A 16,776-nucleotide genomic window follows, 5' to 3' on the forward strand; every position below is an offset into this window, starting at 1 on the left:
ACGGCTGTCTGTCTTGCCCAGAAGACCCTGCAGTGCGAGGCCGCCTTACCGAGTGCCTGGAGACCATTCTGAACAAGGCCCAGGAGCCGCCCAAGTCCAAGAAGGTGCAGCACTCCAACGCCAAGAACGCTGTGCTCTTCGAGGCTATCAGCCTCATCATCCACCATGACAGGTGAGTGGTCGTCGCCGAGCTCCTTCCATGGCCCTTCCCCGGGCGGGTGTGAGGCCGAGGTCTCAGGACGCGTGGGCCTCCTTCCCTCCCACATGTACTCTGACCTTGGCTGCTCCACCTGTGTGCTCTGCCCGCTGTGGCCTCAGCTCCCCCAGAGGGCCCTCCTGTTTCTCCTGCGCATCCCGCCCCGCTTCTCCTGGAGCTACCCAGGAAGGATGGTGTGCACGTCCTGCGGGCCTGGCGGTGCAGGACGCACTCGGCATTGGCCCGAGGTCCTGGTGGGGAAGTGTGTCGGGGCGGTACAGGGAGGTGGGGGTGTCTTCCCCGCCTGCCCAGCTCTGGGCTCCCCTCCGCACTCCTGTCAAATGGTTTCCTGGGAGTTATGCCCTGACAGGGCTGGGAACTATCACCCGAACTTTGTGTTAGAGGCACCTACATGTCTTCACTGTGTTCAAAGAGCAGCTGCACCGCGAGGACGGAGAAAGAGCAGGGAGAGGTTTAGCCCAGGTTTCATGGTGGCTGGTGCTTAAGTACCTGGTCGCCTGCTTCACGTCCACGTCCACGTGTCTGTCCTCAAGTGTCTTCTCGTCAGGGCGTTGGTTCGGCCGCTGACCCAGCGGGCCCTCTGGCTGAGGTCCTGCTCCAGCCGCGACTTGACGAAGCTTGGTGTGGAGGCTCAGGATCTGGGTGTGAGGAGACGCTCTGCCGTCAGCCCTTTTGAGGCTGTGGGTTCCGTGGGGAAGCTCCAGTGGGCGCGAGGTGTCGACTGTCGTGTGGAAGCGACCAGAGGGACCGTAAGACTGATGTTGGGGTCTGAGTGTTAGACCTTGCGTCCCCGAAGGCCCCTGCGCTTGCCGCTCAGCAGCGTGGTGACCGTGAACTTGGCATGACACTGCCACTTGCCGCGTTGACTCGCATGCAGCACTGTCTGTGCGGTGCCGGCCAGGAAGCCCCCGCCCACCCCACCTCTCCTGTGCATGCAGTGAGCCGAACCTGCTCGTCCGCGCGTGTAACCAGCTGGGCCAGTTCCTGCAGCACCGGGAGACCAACCTGCGCTACCTGGCCCTGGAGAGCATGTGCACGCTGGCCAGCTCCGAGTTCTCCCACGAGGCAGTCAAGACACACATCGAGACCGTCATCAACGCCCTGAAGGCAAGTGCGCTGTTCTGGGGTCCTCCTCACCTCAGGGGCGCCGCCGTAGTGGGTGCTGGCGCCCAGTCACCTGTGTCACTCGTGGTGGGTGCAGCAGCTGGGTGGGAGCGACACGTGAGGTCTCTTGGTCACTTGAGGCCGCACAGCTCAGGCCCTGAGTGGGTCTGGCCTGCTGCTCCAGGTCCACCACTCTCCTGCCACATCGGCCGCGCCGTGTCCAGGCACTTCCGCGTTCTCTGCCTGTGAGATGGCATCACAACACTGGGCGGCTGTGCTGCCCCACACGAGCAGAATCACAATAAAAATGTGAGTCAGTAGAAGCTGTTCTTTTTGGTTAAAGGATAAAGTATTTTGTTGCTGTTTCCAAAAAGACTCACTCTTTGCAAAAGAATATTCAGTTTTTTCAAGGAATTAAAATTCCGAGGCTGCCTCTCTTAGGAGCTGTCATGCCTCATGGTCAGACACAGTGTCCACTCTGTTCCTTCTTGTTGGAGGACTGCAGGCAGGCAGGGAGGCTGCGAAACCCGCTGCCCTGGTCCTGGGCTTAGAGATGAGGACAGGTCTGCCCTGTTCCTTGAGTCTGCGTGTATTGAACAGACGTTTTTTGGTGTGTGTTTTGGACAAGAGGCTGTATGAGGGTTTGGAATTTGGCTTTCTGGCATTTCCAGGTCCTTCTGGCCTGGTTTTGGCATCTGTTCCAGTCGCTGCCCGGGTCAGAAAGACTTGCCCCTGCTGTACAGGTGGCTTGGCCCTCAGCAGCGCCCCTGTGCTGTCCTCTGTGGGGAGCAGCTGTGGTCTTGTTTTCACCCAGAAGCTGATGAGCAGGCCTGGGGTGGGGGCTGAGAGCCCGCACTGTGACAGGATCCCAGGCGACGTGGAAGGTGCCGGTCTGTGACCACACAGTGGAGAGACCTCTGACCCACCCCAGGGTCAGTGCTTGATCCTGGCCAGTCCAGAGCTGTCCAGGTCGAGTGCAGGAGTGGGGGGCAGTGAGTTGGCACGTGAGGGGCTCTGTGGGCCTCCCTGGATCCAGATGGTGAGTAGGAGGGCTCAGTGTGAGTGTGGGGACCGAGGGGGCGCCTGGCCAGCTGAGTCAGAAGCGTAGGAGAGCCCGGCATGCGGGGCTCTCGGTGGACAGCCTCTGCCCCTGGCCCGGGCTGTGCTCATGCAGCTGCTCCTGTGCCCCCAGACGGAGCGGGACGTGAGTGTGCGGCAGCGGGCCGTAGACCTCCTCTACGCCATGTGTGACCGCAGCAACGCCCAGCAGATCGTGGCCGAGATGCTGAGCTACTTGGAGACGGCCGACTACTCTATTCGAGAAGAGATTGTGAGTTCGCGTCACGGGCCGTGGATGCTTGTGAGTGTCAGCTCCAGTGTGTCCCTGGTTGGTGGTGGTTCCATGGACTCTGCTGAGAGTCTGCTTGGTGCTGGAGGAGACAGTCCTTTGCCTTGGCCTACTTGTCTGCATTTTGAGGGGAGTCTTCCGGTCTTTCAGGATGACTTTGAGCAGGCCCTGCGGTCAGCCCGTCTGGCCGTGTCCACCTGTCAGTAAGCTCTGGCAGCTCAGGGTCCAGGGGAGGCTCCAGGCGCCTGTGGCTGGGCGAGTGTGAATTCAGGTGCCTTGGGCAGGTCTTTGTACTTGTTTGCTTGGTGCGTTTTTGTGTTACCCCGACACACCTGGAGGGGAGGGGCCTGGCCTCCAGCGGCACTTGGCCCCTGCAGAGTGGCGCAAGCTCCCGGCAGGCCCACGCTCTGTGGTGCTGACCGTGTGCGAGACCGCTGGGGGTGCAGACCCGGGGCACGGGTCCCTGGAAGCTTCATCAGCAGGAGGAGCGTGAGCAGGCCTGGTGGTTACTCCAGGGCATCTCAGGCTCGGAGTGAACCTGTGTGCCAAGGCCCTGCAGCCTCTCCGTCCTTTGAAAAGAGTTTTTTGTCCTTCTTGGGGGCAGAGTGCAGTGGAGGCCTCCTTGGAACCTTTGTAGAGTGAGTGTCCAGCATCAGAGCTGCGAGTGACTTGCAAGGCTGCTTGTGGGCCAGCATTTGGTTTGAAAACGACAGCCCTGTGGCTGAACGTGGTCAGATGCTCAGGGTTATAGAGGGTCGGTCATTGAATGGTGTGGCCACTGTGGCCGGGCGGGGGGCTGGGTGCTGCCCTTCAGTGGGGTTGTGAGCTGCCCGGCGTGGTCAGCTTGGCTTCTCAGAGGTTGCAGCCTTTAAGCCGAGCCACGGGGCAGCTGGGCCAGAGGGCGTCCTGTGTCGGGTAGGGCTGGGCAGTGGGGCCGGCTCTGGGCGCTGCGGTCCTGGGACTTCATTTCTCATCTCTGTGTGGTGCCTTGAGCAGAGACAGGCATGTTCTTCAGTGGAACTGTCTTGGCTTTTAAGGTCCTGAGTGTTGGTCAGCCCCGCATCAGCGACTCTCACTCCCTTTCACGTGGTGAGTGATGATCCTCCATCAGTTTCACTCACACGAGGAAGAAAACCAACACTCCTCTCAGTCCCTGGGTACTTGCTCTGTCCGTCCATCTGTCCAGCCAGGCACGTGCTAGCTGCTGGGCAGCCACACTGGATGTGCCGCACTCCCCGCCCACGAGGAGCCTTTCTGTGCCCACCAGACCTACCTGTGATGGGTAGGGATGGGTGGAGGCAGGGCCTGGGGTCGCAGGGCTCCTGGGGGCATCTCTGCCACCGGACAAAGGGGGCACTACTGCAGGAGGCAGTGGCGGTCTTGCCAGGAGAGTCCAGGGCACGGAGGCCCCTGGGGGCAGGTGGTTCAGCACAGAGGAGCGGGGCTTGTGGGGCAGGGGCGGAGGCAGCCGACCACGGGCCTCTGTGGTGTGGGGGGGCCCTGAGTGTGTGACTTCGAGGCGAGCTCTGGGGTTGAAGGGCTTTAAGCTGAGAGCAGTGGCAAGGCAGATGCTTTGGAATGATGCTCTGGGACCACGATGGAGAGTCGATTTGGAGGCCAAAGGGTGGGTAGGGCGGATGGACGGCGGGCTGGCCCCAGCTCAGGCTCGGGCGCGGCCAGGAGGTGAGGTGGCGGGTGGGGGTGGGGGATGCGGTCTGGCTTTGGTACGGTGCAGCTCAGAGCACCTCAGAGCGAGAAGAGGCTGCTTTCCGGGGACACTCGGGGCTGCGTCCGACAGCCCAGAGCAGGCATCCTGGGCAGTGGGTGGGCTCTCCTGGGAGGAGAAGGAAGGCTGGTGGGAGCAGGAGACCCAGCGAGCACGGCCGCTCTGCCAGCGGGCTGCCTTGGCCGTAGTGGGGACTCGGCCTACTGCCTGCAGTCGTGGCCAGCCCCCTGTGTCTTCCTCCACCCTGTCTTGTGTCTGTTCCTGGAGGGTGGTTTGGCTTCTCTCAGTTCAGCCTGTGGACCCTAAACTTTCTGGGCTCTCTGAGACCCTGGGGGGTGGCTCTGGCACGCATGTTTACATCCTTCTGAAGCCCTGTGTGGACGCTGGCGGCGCTGGGCCTGGCGTTGCGGGGCTTCTGGGTACTTGCCCTGAGCGGCCGTCCTCTGCAGGTGCTGAAGGTCGCCATCCTGGCAGAGAAGTACGCTGTGGACTACACGTGGTACGTGGACACCATCCTGAACCTGATCCGCATTGCCGGCGACTACGTGAGCGAGGAGGTGTGGTACCGCGTCATCCAGATCGTCATCAACCGGGACGACGTGCAGGGCTACGCTGCCAAGACGGTGTTCGAGGTGCGCGGAGGGCCGGCCTCCCTCCTGTCTCCTGCCAGCCTTCTTGGAGGTCCCGGCTCCGTATCCCTCCTGCCTCTGCTTGTGTCTCGGTTCCCTCGCACCCTCATTTCCACACCACTGACCACGTGAGCGAGCTGCCTGGGGCCGGGGCCTTTGGCCCTGGTGGGCTGGTGGTCTTGGTTGGCGAGGGAAGTGTGCCTCTGGAAGGTGCTGGTGTGCACCTGCCCCCGGCCTGGGGCCTGAACGTCAATTTTCAGGAGCAGCTCTCGTTCCAGGCATGGGGTCAGCCAAGGCCTCCCTCTGGGGCTCCCTTGCTACTGAGGCCTCTACTGAAGTGGCCTGGAGGGAGGATGGGCGGGAACTGCAGTCCAGAGAGGCTCGGGAAGGCCTGGGGCCTGCGCCTGTGCTCCTGGCCCGGCCACTCGGCCTGCTGCTCTCTGGAGGTGGAGCGCCTTCACGGCCCTTGTGTGGGCTCTGTGCGCCCAGCTCACTGCGTGTGCTTTCCCCAGGCCCTCCAGGCCCCGGCATGCCACGAGAACCTGGTCAAAGTGGGCGGCTACATCCTGGGGGAGTTCGGAAACTTGATAGCAGGAGACCCGAGATCCAGGTAAGTCACCCAGGGTCCGAAGCGTCGCATCCTGGCGCTGGGCCTGCCCTCCCGGTTCCCACCTGATGGCCTAGTGAGGCTGGCTGACATCCCGAGCCCGTAAAGACAGCCCAGGATGAGACCACGTGCACTCCGATCGATTGTACAAAAGATGAGGGTTCTAGTTGAGAACGAGATGCGGCCGTTCAGAGAGAGTGCTCCCCTGGGGACTGGAGGTGCCTGGTGCCAGACAGCCTCCTCCCTCACAGGAGTGGTTCTGGTTTAGTGTGAGGCTGGCCCCCCCCATCAGCCCTTGCTTGCCCTCCCCGTCCTGCTGAGGTGCTGGGGGCCAGCTCAGGCCAGGCAGAAGCTGGGCGTGGGGCTGCTTGGAGATGGGAGGTGACACTGTGCCCTGCCCCTCCCCTCCCCCCCCCCCCCCGCAGCCCTCTGATCCAGTTCGACCTGCTGCATTCCAAGTTCCACCTGTGTGGCGCCCCAACCCGGGCGCTCCTCCTGTCCACTTACATCAAGTTCGTGAACCTCTTTCCGGAGGTGAAGACCACCATCCAGGACGTGCTACGCAGCGACAGCCAGCTGAGGAACGCGGATGTGGAGCTGCAGCAGCGGGCCGTGGAGTACCTGCGGCTCAGCACGGTGGCCAGCACCGACATCCTGGTAGGCCGGCTCGCTGTCCCCGCGGCACGCTGCCCGCCCAGAGGGCCACGGCTCCGTGCCCGGCCGACCTGGACGTCTTTCCCACCAGGCCACTGTCCTGGAGGAGATGCCCCCGTTCCCGGAGCGTGAGTCCTCCATCCTGGCCAAGCTCAAGAAGAAGAAGGGCCCGAGCACCGTGATGGACCTGGAGGAGGCCAAGAGAGAGAGGGGCAGCGACGTCAACGGGGGCCCTGAGCCCGCCCCGGCCGGAGCCAGTGCCGCGGTGGGTCCCTCCCTGAGGGCGGTGCCCTGTGCGTGCCCGGGGCCTGGGGTCCAGAGCAGTTCCTGCATCTCATCTTGGCTTTGGTTTTAGAAAACGTGGTCTCTCGTCCCTTTTGCACAACTGCCTCGTGGGGCTGCCCACTGCTCCTCGGTGAGGAGTGGCCCGCCTCCTGCTGTCCTTAGTTTTCAGTAACAGATGGGTTAGAGCGAGTGGCCCGTTCGTGTGAGGCACAGTGAGAACACCCCCACCAGAGCAGACGTGCCTTTTGACGTCTGTTGGGGGAGGCGCCCTCTTGAGAGGCGTCTTGCCCTCTGGCGGGGAGCCCGGGGAGCGGGCCCCTCTTTGCAGGACGTGTGCTTTGTGCTGCCTCCTTTTGCTGGAGGTGGAGTTCACACGTAAGATGATCCACCTGCACATGAGATCTTTTAGAGAATCAGTGTGGCACTCCAGACGTGCGAGAGAGACCAGCAGCTACTCATGCTGATGCGGTGGTTTCCGCGTCAGGCCCCGCGTGGCCTCGCGGGGAGGCGGTTGGCAGCCGGAGGCGGGGCCGGCCACGACCGGCCGCGTGTCCACGCACTGGAGAGAGAAGGTGCTTTGGCCCCTGCAGCTCTCGGGGCAGCTGCGTTCCTGGGGAGATGAGTGTGTGTTAAACCTGAGCAAGCTGATCAGTGCAGGGACTGCAGACGGCACGGGGTAGAGTCTTGGGTGATTGTGCATGGATGTGTGCCTTCACGAGGAGCGGGGCGGGGGGGGCGAGTTCTGCAGGCAGAGCAGCTCCGGGCTGGGTCTGGCGATCAGAACCCTGCATGCTTCTGGCACTGCTGTGCCCTGCCGGCTCACGTGTGAGCATCAGCCTTGTGTGCAGCTGGGGGTGTCGGTGGCGTGCGTGTGCGGGGCCGTGCTGTGTCTCCCGTGAGTTCCAGAGCGACGGGGGGTGGGTGCTGCTTTGCTCTTTGTCTTGCTGGGATCAGAAAGCACTTGCTTATTGTTGAAGACTCCGGTCTGTTGGCCTCTTACCTGCTTTTTCCTGTAACGTCGTGGAACTTGAAAACGATGAGGGACGTCCTCAGTAAACCGCTCTCTTGCTCTTCTCACGTCTGCAGGCTTTCTGGGCGGTCGACACTAACGCGCACACGGTCCTGCTTCTTAAAGCAGGCGCCTCCTGGGGTCTGGGTGGTGGGGCTGCGGGCACTGGTCTTGTGCCCAGACGGTTCCACAGTGAACCTCTCCTCTGTTTTCCAGTCCACGCCCTCTCCGTCAGCAGACCTCCTGGGTCTGGGGGCTGCACCCCCCGTCCCCGCAGGCCCCCCACCCTCCTCCGGCGGGCTGCTCGTGGACGTGTTCTCAGACTCGCCCTCCGCGGTCGCGCCGCTGGCTCCCGGCTCCGAGGACAACTTTGCCAGGTAGTCTGTCTCCTGCGTCCTGAGCACAAGGACTCTCTGCCCTGCCCCCTGCCCCCTGCCCCCTGCCCCGAGGTCCTTCCCTCCCCAGCCCCTCCACCTCCTCAGGGTGCAGTTTCCTTGGAGAAAGGGAGTGCGCGCGCTCCGAGGGGAGACCATCAGGTGGAAAGGTGGCCTGGGCCCCGTGCTGTGGCGCCTGCGGTCGGTCGCAGCGTGTGCTCTCGGCCCCTTTTCTCTTTGCCTCTTGGCGCTCTGGTCCCACACCTCCCGCCCTCACTCACCCTCGGGCCTGCCTTCCAGGCCCCCAGCTTTATTTTCTTGAGAAACAGTCTTCAGGTGCAGTTGCTACTTCCCACCGCGGGGCCCTGCCTGAGGTGCGCCTCCTCTCCTTCCTCCTCTGCCCGCAGGCCTCACCACCTCTCCCCTTGGGCGCCGGCCGGCCGACCTCCCGCCCGCCGCCCACTTTACCATTCCCCCAGCTTCGAGACGAAATCCCAGCTGCTCTTCCGAGCACGTCTGCTATCCGCCTTTCTGCTTGCCGGTCCTGTACCTTTCCCTGCTTGCTCCCCGCCATCCTCTGTCTCTGCGGATCTTAATCTGAGTGGAGGGCAGGTGCAGGCAGAGGACAGAGGAATTCCTGTGGGTTTACACTGCCCCCCAGGCTCTTTGTGTTTGCACCGCACACTGATTCTTATTTCCTGCTGCTGGTGGAAATGCCTGGGAAAAGGCAGGTTTGGAGTGCTGCTGGGTGTCTGTCTCTGGCTGCAGACAGACTCTTTTTAAGAAAATGAGGTATAGTCGCTTTACAGTATCATAGTAGTTTCAGGCGCACAACGTAGTGATTCACAACTTTTATTGATTGTACTCTGTTTAAAGTTACTGCAAAGCAGTGGCTGTATCTCCCTGTGCTGTACGGTGCGTCCTTGCTGCTTACCTACTTTACACGTAACAGCTTGTGTCCCCTCGTCCCCTGCCCCGTCTTGTCTCCCCGCCCCTCTCCCCACTGGTGACCGCTGGTTTGTTCTCTACATCTGCGGGCCTGTTTCTGTTTCATTATACCACTCGTTAGCTTTATGTTTTAGATTTCACGTGTAAGTGATACCATACAGCACTTTTTTCTGTCTGGCTTATTTCTTGAGCATGCTGCCTTCCAGTTCATCCGCAGATGGCAACGTGTCATTCTTTTTTATGGCTGAGCAGTCGTACATTGTGTGTGTGCTCACGTGCATGTCTTCACCTGCTCGTCTCTTGGCGGACGCCTGGGCTGCCCCCGGGTCCTGGCTGCTGTCAGTAGCGCTGCTGCGAACGCTGGGGTGCGTGTGTCTTTTCGAATTAGTGTTTTCCTTCTCTCTGGGTCTGTGCCCAGGAGTGGGACTAGGTCATCTGGTAGTTTTCAGTTTCTTGAGGAACCGCCGTACTGCCCTTGGGGGCTGCCCTGGTTGGCACCCCCTGCAGTGCGTAGGGCCTGTGCCCTCCCGCCCTCGCCGTTGCTTGCTGCTCGTGGCCGTTCTGGCAGGCGTGAGGCAGTGTCTCGTCGTGCTTCTGATCTGCGTCCCCCTGACGGTGGGTGGTGTTGAGTGTCTTTTCACAGGCCTGCCAGCCGTCTGCGTTTCCTCTTTGGAAGAGTATCTATTCGGTTCTTCTACCCATTTTTTAAATCAGCTTCTTTGAATACTGAGTTGTATGAGCTGTTTATATATTTTGGATATTAACCCTATTGGTCCTCGCATTTGCAAATATTTTCTCCCAGTCAGTAGGTTGTCTTTTTGTTTTGTTGAAGATTTCCTTTGCTGTGCCAGAACTTTTGAGGTTAATTAGGTCCTTTTTTTTTCGTATTTGTTTCCTTTGCCTTAGGAGCAGATGCAAAAAAACACTGCTGTGATGATGTGTCAGAGAGTGTTCCGCCTGTGTTCTCTTCTAGGAGCTTTATGGTTTTCGGTCTTTAATCCATTTTGAGTTTACTTTTGCATGTGGTGTGAGAAGACGTTCTGATTGCATTTTTGTACGTGCGGCTATAGGTGGTTTTCCCAGCACCAGGGGAAGGGGGGTGGTGGGGGCGCCAAGTGCTGTGAGTGTGCTGGCCTGCAGACGCCCAGGGAGGGGGTGCTGTTGGTCGCCCGTAGGCCGGAGGCCTGTGCTGGGTGTCAGCGGGCCAGCTGCGGTCTGGCCTGGACGTGTGCGCCTCGGCCCGTGCCCTAAGCAGTGGGACGCTGCCAGGGGTCAGCCGGCACCTTCATGAGGAGCAGACGGGTAGCCCGTCCCCGGTCACCTCATGGGTGTGTGGCGTCACGGCTCTTGGCTCTTCTGTCCCTGGTGGCACAGGCGCTCATCAGGATGCTCCTCCCTCCCTCATGTCCCACAGAGGTTCTTCTAGTCTTAGTGTTCTTTAAACCCTTTTTCAAACAAATCTTTGTATTTTCTGTGGGTGGCTTTGAGTGACTTACACATTGTCCCTTGTCCCCCAGGTTTGTCTGTAAAAATAATGGTGTGTTGTTTGAAAACCAACTGCTTCAAATTGGACTGAAGTCTGAATTTCGGCAGAATTTAGGTATGTGTTTTACTTACTTAATGAGAACTTCTCTTAGAAATTTTGGGGAGAGAATATTTCTAAATTATGTACCTCGTAAGGATCTAGTTTCCAGGATATATAGAGGACCCCAAGTCAACAACAGAAAGACTGCCCACTTAAAAATTGGTCGAAGTCTTGAATAGATATGTTGTTTCTGAGGAAGACATTCAGACGTCCAAAAGCACACGAAAAGGTGCCCGACACCACCGCTAGTCTGGGAAATGCAAGCAAACCACATCGAAGTGCCCCTCACACCCATCAGCATGGCTGCTTCAAAAAACAAAACAAGTGCTGGCAAAGGCGGAGAGAAATTGGAACCATATGCACTCTTGGAGGGAATGTAAAATGGTGCAGCTGCTGTGGAAGGCAGTCTGGAGGTTTCTTAAACAATCGAAGATAGAATTACTGTATATATGACCTAGCAGCTCCATGTCTGGGTGTTTACCCCCCAAAATTGAAAAGAAAGCAGGGACTTGGGCAAATCCTCTCGCCCACATCCACGCGGGGCTCCTCACAGCAGCCAAGAGGTGGAGGGGGCCCAAGTGTCCACACAGCACGGTGAGTGGACACACAACGTGGTCCATCCACACGATGGACCACTACTCAGCCGTAAGAAGGAAGGGCATTCCGGCCCAGCTACAGCACGATGGGCCTTGGGGACGTGGTGCTCAGTGGAATGAACCAGACACGGAAGGACAGGTCCTGTGCGACCCCACTCACATGGGGTCCCCGGGGGAGTCAGATCCCCAGAAAAGGGGGGGCGGGGGAGGGGAGCGAGTGTTTAGTGGGGACAGAGTGTCAGTTTGGGAAGCAGGACAAGTTCTGGAGGTGATGGTGTGATGGTCACGTGATAATGTGAATGTGGTTAGTGCCCCGACCTGTGCACCTAGAAATGGTTAAGATGGTAAATTACAGGTTACATATATTTATCATATTTTTTTCAAAAAGGCTTTTTTGTTTACTACTCCCCCCCCCCAAAAAAAAACTAATGCCCACTGACTGCTGGGACTGCTGCCCAAGGAGCACTGTGGGCTGACACCCATCTCCCTCGTGGCACCGTGAAGGAGCCTCGGGTGGACTTGCTCTCCTCTGTCTGTGGAGCAGCTGGAAATGTGCAGACAGGGGGCAGTGCATCTGCCCCAGGACCCTCCGGTGTTGGGAGGGCCGGCGGGTCCTGCTCCAGGGACTCCCTGCAGGTGGACTGCGGTGCTCAGTCTCTGACCTGGTGAGGACTGTGCGCGGCCGTGTTGGTGGCACCCAGGCCTGGTGGGGGTCCCCTAGATTGTGGGGGTGGCGCCCGGCTGCTCTTCCTCGTCAGGAGACTTGAGGCTCACATTCCACTCTGAGTAGTTTGGGTATGAAGATGTTGGCAGCTAGTGCAGTGTTGGTGTCGTGCTGTGGCCCAGGGCTCCGGGAGCGGCGTTTGTGAGGGACCCTGGTCACCCTGCCTGGGTCCCTGGGCCCAGCGTGGCCGCCAGCTCAGCGGGTGGCCCTTGTCTCCAGGTGCGCGTCCGGGAAGCTAGGGCGTGACGTGTTTTGTGCCCTCCTAGGTCGTATGTTCATATTTTATGGTAACAAGACCTCCACGCAGTTCCTGCATTTCACTCCTACACTCATCTGTTCGGATGACCTCCAGGCCAATATCCTTGGTTCCGCTGCGCCCGGACCCTGGCAGACAGTAATTTGGGACTTCGAGGAGGGTTTTGAGGGCATCTCCGGGGGCTGTCACCGCAGGTTGTCTTCCCACCCTCGGGTTGTTAGTCGCAGCAACGCTTGTGGGGCCCACGCGGCCTCGGCTCCTGCTTCGATGGCTGGTTCATCGCTTTCTTACTCACCTGTTCTGGTCTCCAAATCCCTCTGAGCTCTGAGCTCTGGTCTCTGGTCTCCTGCTCTGGGAGTCTCCCAGGGAGCGGCCGTGGGCGGGAGACCGAGGGGGGCTTCTCCACCGTCAGCTTTGCTGTCCGGGGTCTCTTGCCATGGGTGGGCTGCTCTGGGGGAGGGAAGGAGGGGGAGGCCCGGCTTGACCACAGCCCTCCTTACTACAGGCCAGAGCCATTTTTATTGTAAGATAAACATGTTTTAAACATAGACTATTAACACTAAATGTTTCAAAACAGTCGTCAAAGAGGGGAGGGTGTAGCTCAGTGGTAGAGCATGTGCCTAGCATGCGCAAGGTCCTGGGTTCAGTCCTCAGTACCTTCATTTAAAGTAATTAATTAATTAATTAAAAAAAACCTGTCATTAAAAATACACACATGAAAGATTTCATCCGAGATCAGGAGGTGCACTCCGACTCCTACAGACCCCTTCTAGAGCCTTTCTGACCTGGGGCTGGCTCGGCCCTGCCTGCTTTCTCAGCTTCCTTGACGCACACACGCCTAAGCCTACAGACCAAGCCTGTGGACCCCACCGTGGACGGGGGTGCGCAGGTGCAGCAGGCCGTCAACATCGAGTGCGTGTCCGACTTCGCGGAGGCGCCTGTGCTCAACATCCAGTTCAGGTGGGAGCCCCGGGCTGCATCACCGCCCGGTCCTGCTGGGCCCCAGGGCATCGGGGCTGGGCCCCTCGTCCTCACAGACCTCGGGGTGGTGTGAGGACTGAGGGGCGACCTAGGCGGAGGCTGGCCCTCGCTGTGCACATTGCAGCAGTGGCTCCAGAGGGGAAGGGAAAGGTGCCCAGGGTTCTGAGATGCTGGGCGGATGGGGCCATCTGTCCAAGGTCCGGTGCTTTCAGGCTGAGACACGGAGGGGCCCACCCCATGGGCTTGGGGCCAGCCAGGGCCCCTGTGCCGCTGCCTGGCCCACGGCTCCGAAAGTCAGCTGCAGGGCGGCATCCCTCCAGATGGTCGCCTGGTGTGTGCGGCGCTGCGTGGCTGCACTCCGAGCACGCACACCGTCTTGATGAGTTTTCTGTAACACGTTTGTGTGGCTCCCTGGCTGCTTCCTGTCATTTCTCAGTGAGTGCAGGAGCGCGCGCGTGACCAGCCTCCCCTGTTAGGTATTTGTAACTTTGTTTTGGAAAGCGTGTTTTCAAACGTTAAAAACACAGAGAACTGAAAGTACTGTACTTTGTAAAATGTAGGGAAATAGACGTGCACAAATTTTGTTTTGTTCTGTAGGCACACTCCTTTTTCTGTGGCCTTTTCTGTGGTCTTTTTCAAAAAGAAAAAAACCCACACAGTTTAAACCAGCTTGGACTTGTAGGACGTGGGTTGCTGGGGAAGAGTGACGAGGGGGTGGCTGTCCCCGGGTTAGTGTGACAGGTCCCCCGACCGGTGCGTGGCAGTCCTCAGCTGTGGATGGCGCCGTGCCCAAGCCGGGCTGGTCCCCAGGGCGCAGGACCACCCTCCCCAGCGCCCCGCCCCTCCCCCCGCCCTCAGCCCTCTGCTCCTGGGGGCTGTGCACGAGGGAGTGGCTCCCAGTTGAGGTGCAGGCTTTCCAACCGCCCGCGCACCCCTTTCACCGTGTCTCTGTGTTGCTCACAGGTATGGGGGAACCTTTCAGAATGTGTCTGTTAAGCTGCCTATCACACTCAACAAATTTTTCCAGCCCACAGAAATGGCTTCTCAGGATTTCTTTCAGCGTTGGAAGCAGCTGAGCAGGTGAGGGGCTGACCCAAACCCTGTGCGGTGCTGATGGGGGCCCTTCAGGCAGGGCCAGAAGCCGGGCTTACACTGGCCTTTGTTTCTCACAGTCCACAGCAGGAAGTGCAGAGCATCTTCAGAGCAAAGCACCCAATGGATACAGAAATCACGAAAGCCAAGGTCAGTGCCTCGCTGGGGTCGTTTCCAGAGTCGGGAGGTGGCCAGGGCCCTCCAGAGACCCTCGGCCCCTGCCTGGGTGCTGGCACCAGGCGCTCCATCTCCCGTTTCTTTCCCACAGATTATTGGCTTTGGTTCTGCACTCCTGGAGGAAGTCGATCCTAATCCTGCAAATTTTGTGGGAGCCGGTATCATTCATACTAAAACCACGCAGATTGGATGCTTGCTGCGCTTGGAGCCGAACCTGCAAGCCCAGGTCAGGCCCCGGGGGAGCGGCCCAGTCACTTCAGTTTGTTTGTTTTTGTTGTGATGTAAGTTACACACAGTGAGATGGATGCGCAGGTAGATCCCCAGTGTGGTAATTTGATGAGTTTCAACAGACACGTATGCCTGTGAACCACCACCTGTTGGTACGTGTAAAATTGCCAGTGTCTCAGAAAGTTCCCTGGCACCCCACTGGGGCACCATCCCCAAGAGGCAGCGCTGTGTGGCCCGGCATGGGCTCCGCCTGGCCCTGAGCTGGCAGTCACCAGTTGCTGCTGTGTCCAGGGTAGGTCCTCGTGGACTGTGTGGCACTCCTTTGTGGGGAGGTGCCCCGTTGGCTTGCCCAGCCCTCCTGTCGATGGACCTCAGGCCGCCCCAGTTTTGGGACACTTTGAATGGGGCTGCTACGAACACTGGCACATGTCTTGGTGTGGACGTGTGTTTTCATTTCACTTGGGCAGTACCCAGGATGGGACGCAGGCTCATGGGGAGCATGAGCCGTCAGCTCCCCAGCGCTGGCCGGGGCAGTTAGACGCCCACCTGTCCATGTACACGCTGGCGCTGGCGATGGTCAGACTTTCTCATTTTAGCTGCTGAAGGCATGTCTAATGTTTGAGTCTCTGTCACACAGTGGAACGCTTCCAGGGAAGGGCTGAGCAGAGGCCTGGAGTGGCCACCCGGCAGGTACTCTGCTGCTGGAGCAAGGGCCCTACCGAGGGCCGCGCCAGCGGGCAGGTGGGCGGGGGCTGACTGTTGTTGTCTCCTTTCAGATGTACCGGCTCACGCTGCGGACCAGTAAGGAGAGCGTGTCTCAGAGGCTGTGCGAACTGCTCTCAGAGCAGTTCTGATCCACGGGGCAGCTCCCATGTCTGCACCTGCCTTCTTCCTGCCCTTTGTCCTTGTGACCGTGCTGCGCGCCAGCGCCTGTCTGACATTGCCGCCAGGAGCTCCCACCCGCTGCCCGGCTCCGCCCCTCCTGGGGTGGGTTGTGAGGGAGAAGAGGCCCAGCTGGACTCGCCGGCCTGCCGGTCAGGAGGAGGGGCGCGGGTCCTGGGATCAACTTTCCTAGAAATCAGGACAGTTCTGTGCGGAAGTCTACAAATTAAAGGGAAATTAGAAGTTTGAATGAAAATGGACATTTTTTGGGAAATTTTTAAATGAGCGTTCCTCTCTGGCACTCTGAGAGGAGCAGTGTGCATCTGTGGTATGGATGGGTCTAAACTAGGCCATGTGGCCATTTTGGGGGTGGCTGCTGGGTGCCTGAGACTGTGAGGTTGCCCTGGGCTGGAGCAGTGCGTCCAGGCGCCAACATGAGCGCAGCACCTGGGGCGGGGCCCTGACTCTGGAAGTCAGACTCAGCGGTGCTGTGTGTCCTGGCCGCCTTTAGTTCTGTGTTCTTTTCCCAGCGTGGCCTTTTTGAAGGAGACATTAAAGCCGCCTGTTTGTCTGAGACCTCGCTTGCGCAGTGTGCGGGGGCAGGGTTCCTGGTGGCTCTAGAGAGCGTGTACCTAACTTCACGCATCTGGAGGTTTCAAACAAGTGCGCTGTCACCCTAGGGGCGAGCTGGCACTGGTTTGTGATTGGAGGGTTCAGTGTGGGTGGGCAGAGGAGATTGCGGGAGCTGAGCTGGTCTCTCCTCTGTGCAGGGGACCTCACAGGCTGGTGCGGTTTCTCTGGGGTCATGCGTGCAGGCCAGGGTGCTGTGGGCCTTGGCCTGTGCAGTCGGAGGAGGGGGGCCTTTGTGTGGTCAGGAGGTGGAGGGCCATTTGGGGATGAGCTGATGCCCCAACTCAGGGTGCCCTGACACTCTGCGTGGCCATGGAGTCTGAGGCTGTGTGGGTGGTGGCCATGTCATCCTGCTTTTGTTCAGGCTGCTGGATGACCTGGTGCTTGGGCTCCAGCATGTGGGTCGCCAGCGGGGTGGTGGTTTCGAGTCAGCTGACTCGAAATGGCCTGCCCTCCGTCCGCCATTCTAGGTGGGCATCTGCCAGTCAAGTGCGTTCCTTTCCGAAGGGAAAACAAGCGCTAGGTCGGTGGCCAGAGTGTGTGTGGTCTTCGGAGGGAGAAGCACTCAGCATGTGGCTCGTGGCCCGTCCTGCGGGCCGTGTGGGGCCTTGAGCTCCGACGACGTGGCCACGGCGCCCCGGTCTCGGGGTGGAGGCGTAGGAGTGTCGGGGTGGCATGCCTTTCACCCTGTGCCTGGGTGCAGGGCGTGGCTCACTTATCCCGG

The 16,776-nt window shown here is 59.6% G+C and overlaps 1 protein-coding gene across 7 annotated transcripts in view; it reads left to right on the forward strand.

Moving 5' to 3' along the window:
- The window catches only part of AP2A2 (adaptor related protein complex 2 subunit alpha 2), a 61,022-nt gene extending 45,024 nt beyond the window's left edge, over positions 1-15,998 (forward strand). For 4 of the 7 annotated variants that reach the window (XM_064491954.1, XM_064491956.1, XM_064491957.1 and 1 more), the window contains 15 exons: positions 22-172; positions 1,156-1,324; positions 2,514-2,651; positions 4,845-5,027; positions 5,537-5,634; positions 6,057-6,288; positions 6,377-6,550; positions 7,796-7,956; positions 10,419-10,501; positions 12,073-12,162; positions 12,899-13,022; positions 14,007-14,123; positions 14,216-14,285; positions 14,404-14,538; positions 15,317-15,998. In XM_064491954.1, the coding sequence (XP_064348024.1) occupies positions 22-172; positions 1,156-1,324; positions 2,514-2,651; positions 4,845-5,027; positions 5,537-5,634; positions 6,057-6,288; positions 6,377-6,550; positions 7,796-7,956; positions 10,419-10,501; positions 12,073-12,162; positions 12,899-13,022; positions 14,007-14,123; positions 14,216-14,285; positions 14,404-14,538; positions 15,317-15,394 (2,003 nt within the window). In that variant the 3' untranslated portion in view covers positions 15,395-15,998. Of the gene's footprint in view, positions 1-21; positions 173-1,155; positions 1,325-2,513; positions 2,652-4,844; positions 5,028-5,536; positions 5,635-6,056; positions 6,289-6,376; positions 6,551-7,795; positions 7,957-10,418; positions 10,502-12,072; positions 12,163-12,898; positions 13,023-14,006; positions 14,124-14,215; positions 14,286-14,403; positions 14,539-15,316 lie in introns of those variants that run through there. The other 3 variants (XM_064491955.1, XM_064491953.1, XR_010383274.1) reach the window with 2 other exon arrangements.
- Positions 15,999-16,776: the final 778 nt, after the last annotated feature.

Source organism: Camelus dromedarius, chromosome 12 (genome assembly GCF_036321535.1).
Source record: "Camelus dromedarius isolate mCamDro1 chromosome 12, mCamDro1.pat, whole genome shotgun sequence".
Taxonomy (NCBI): domain Eukaryota; kingdom Metazoa; phylum Chordata; class Mammalia; order Artiodactyla; family Camelidae; genus Camelus; species Camelus dromedarius.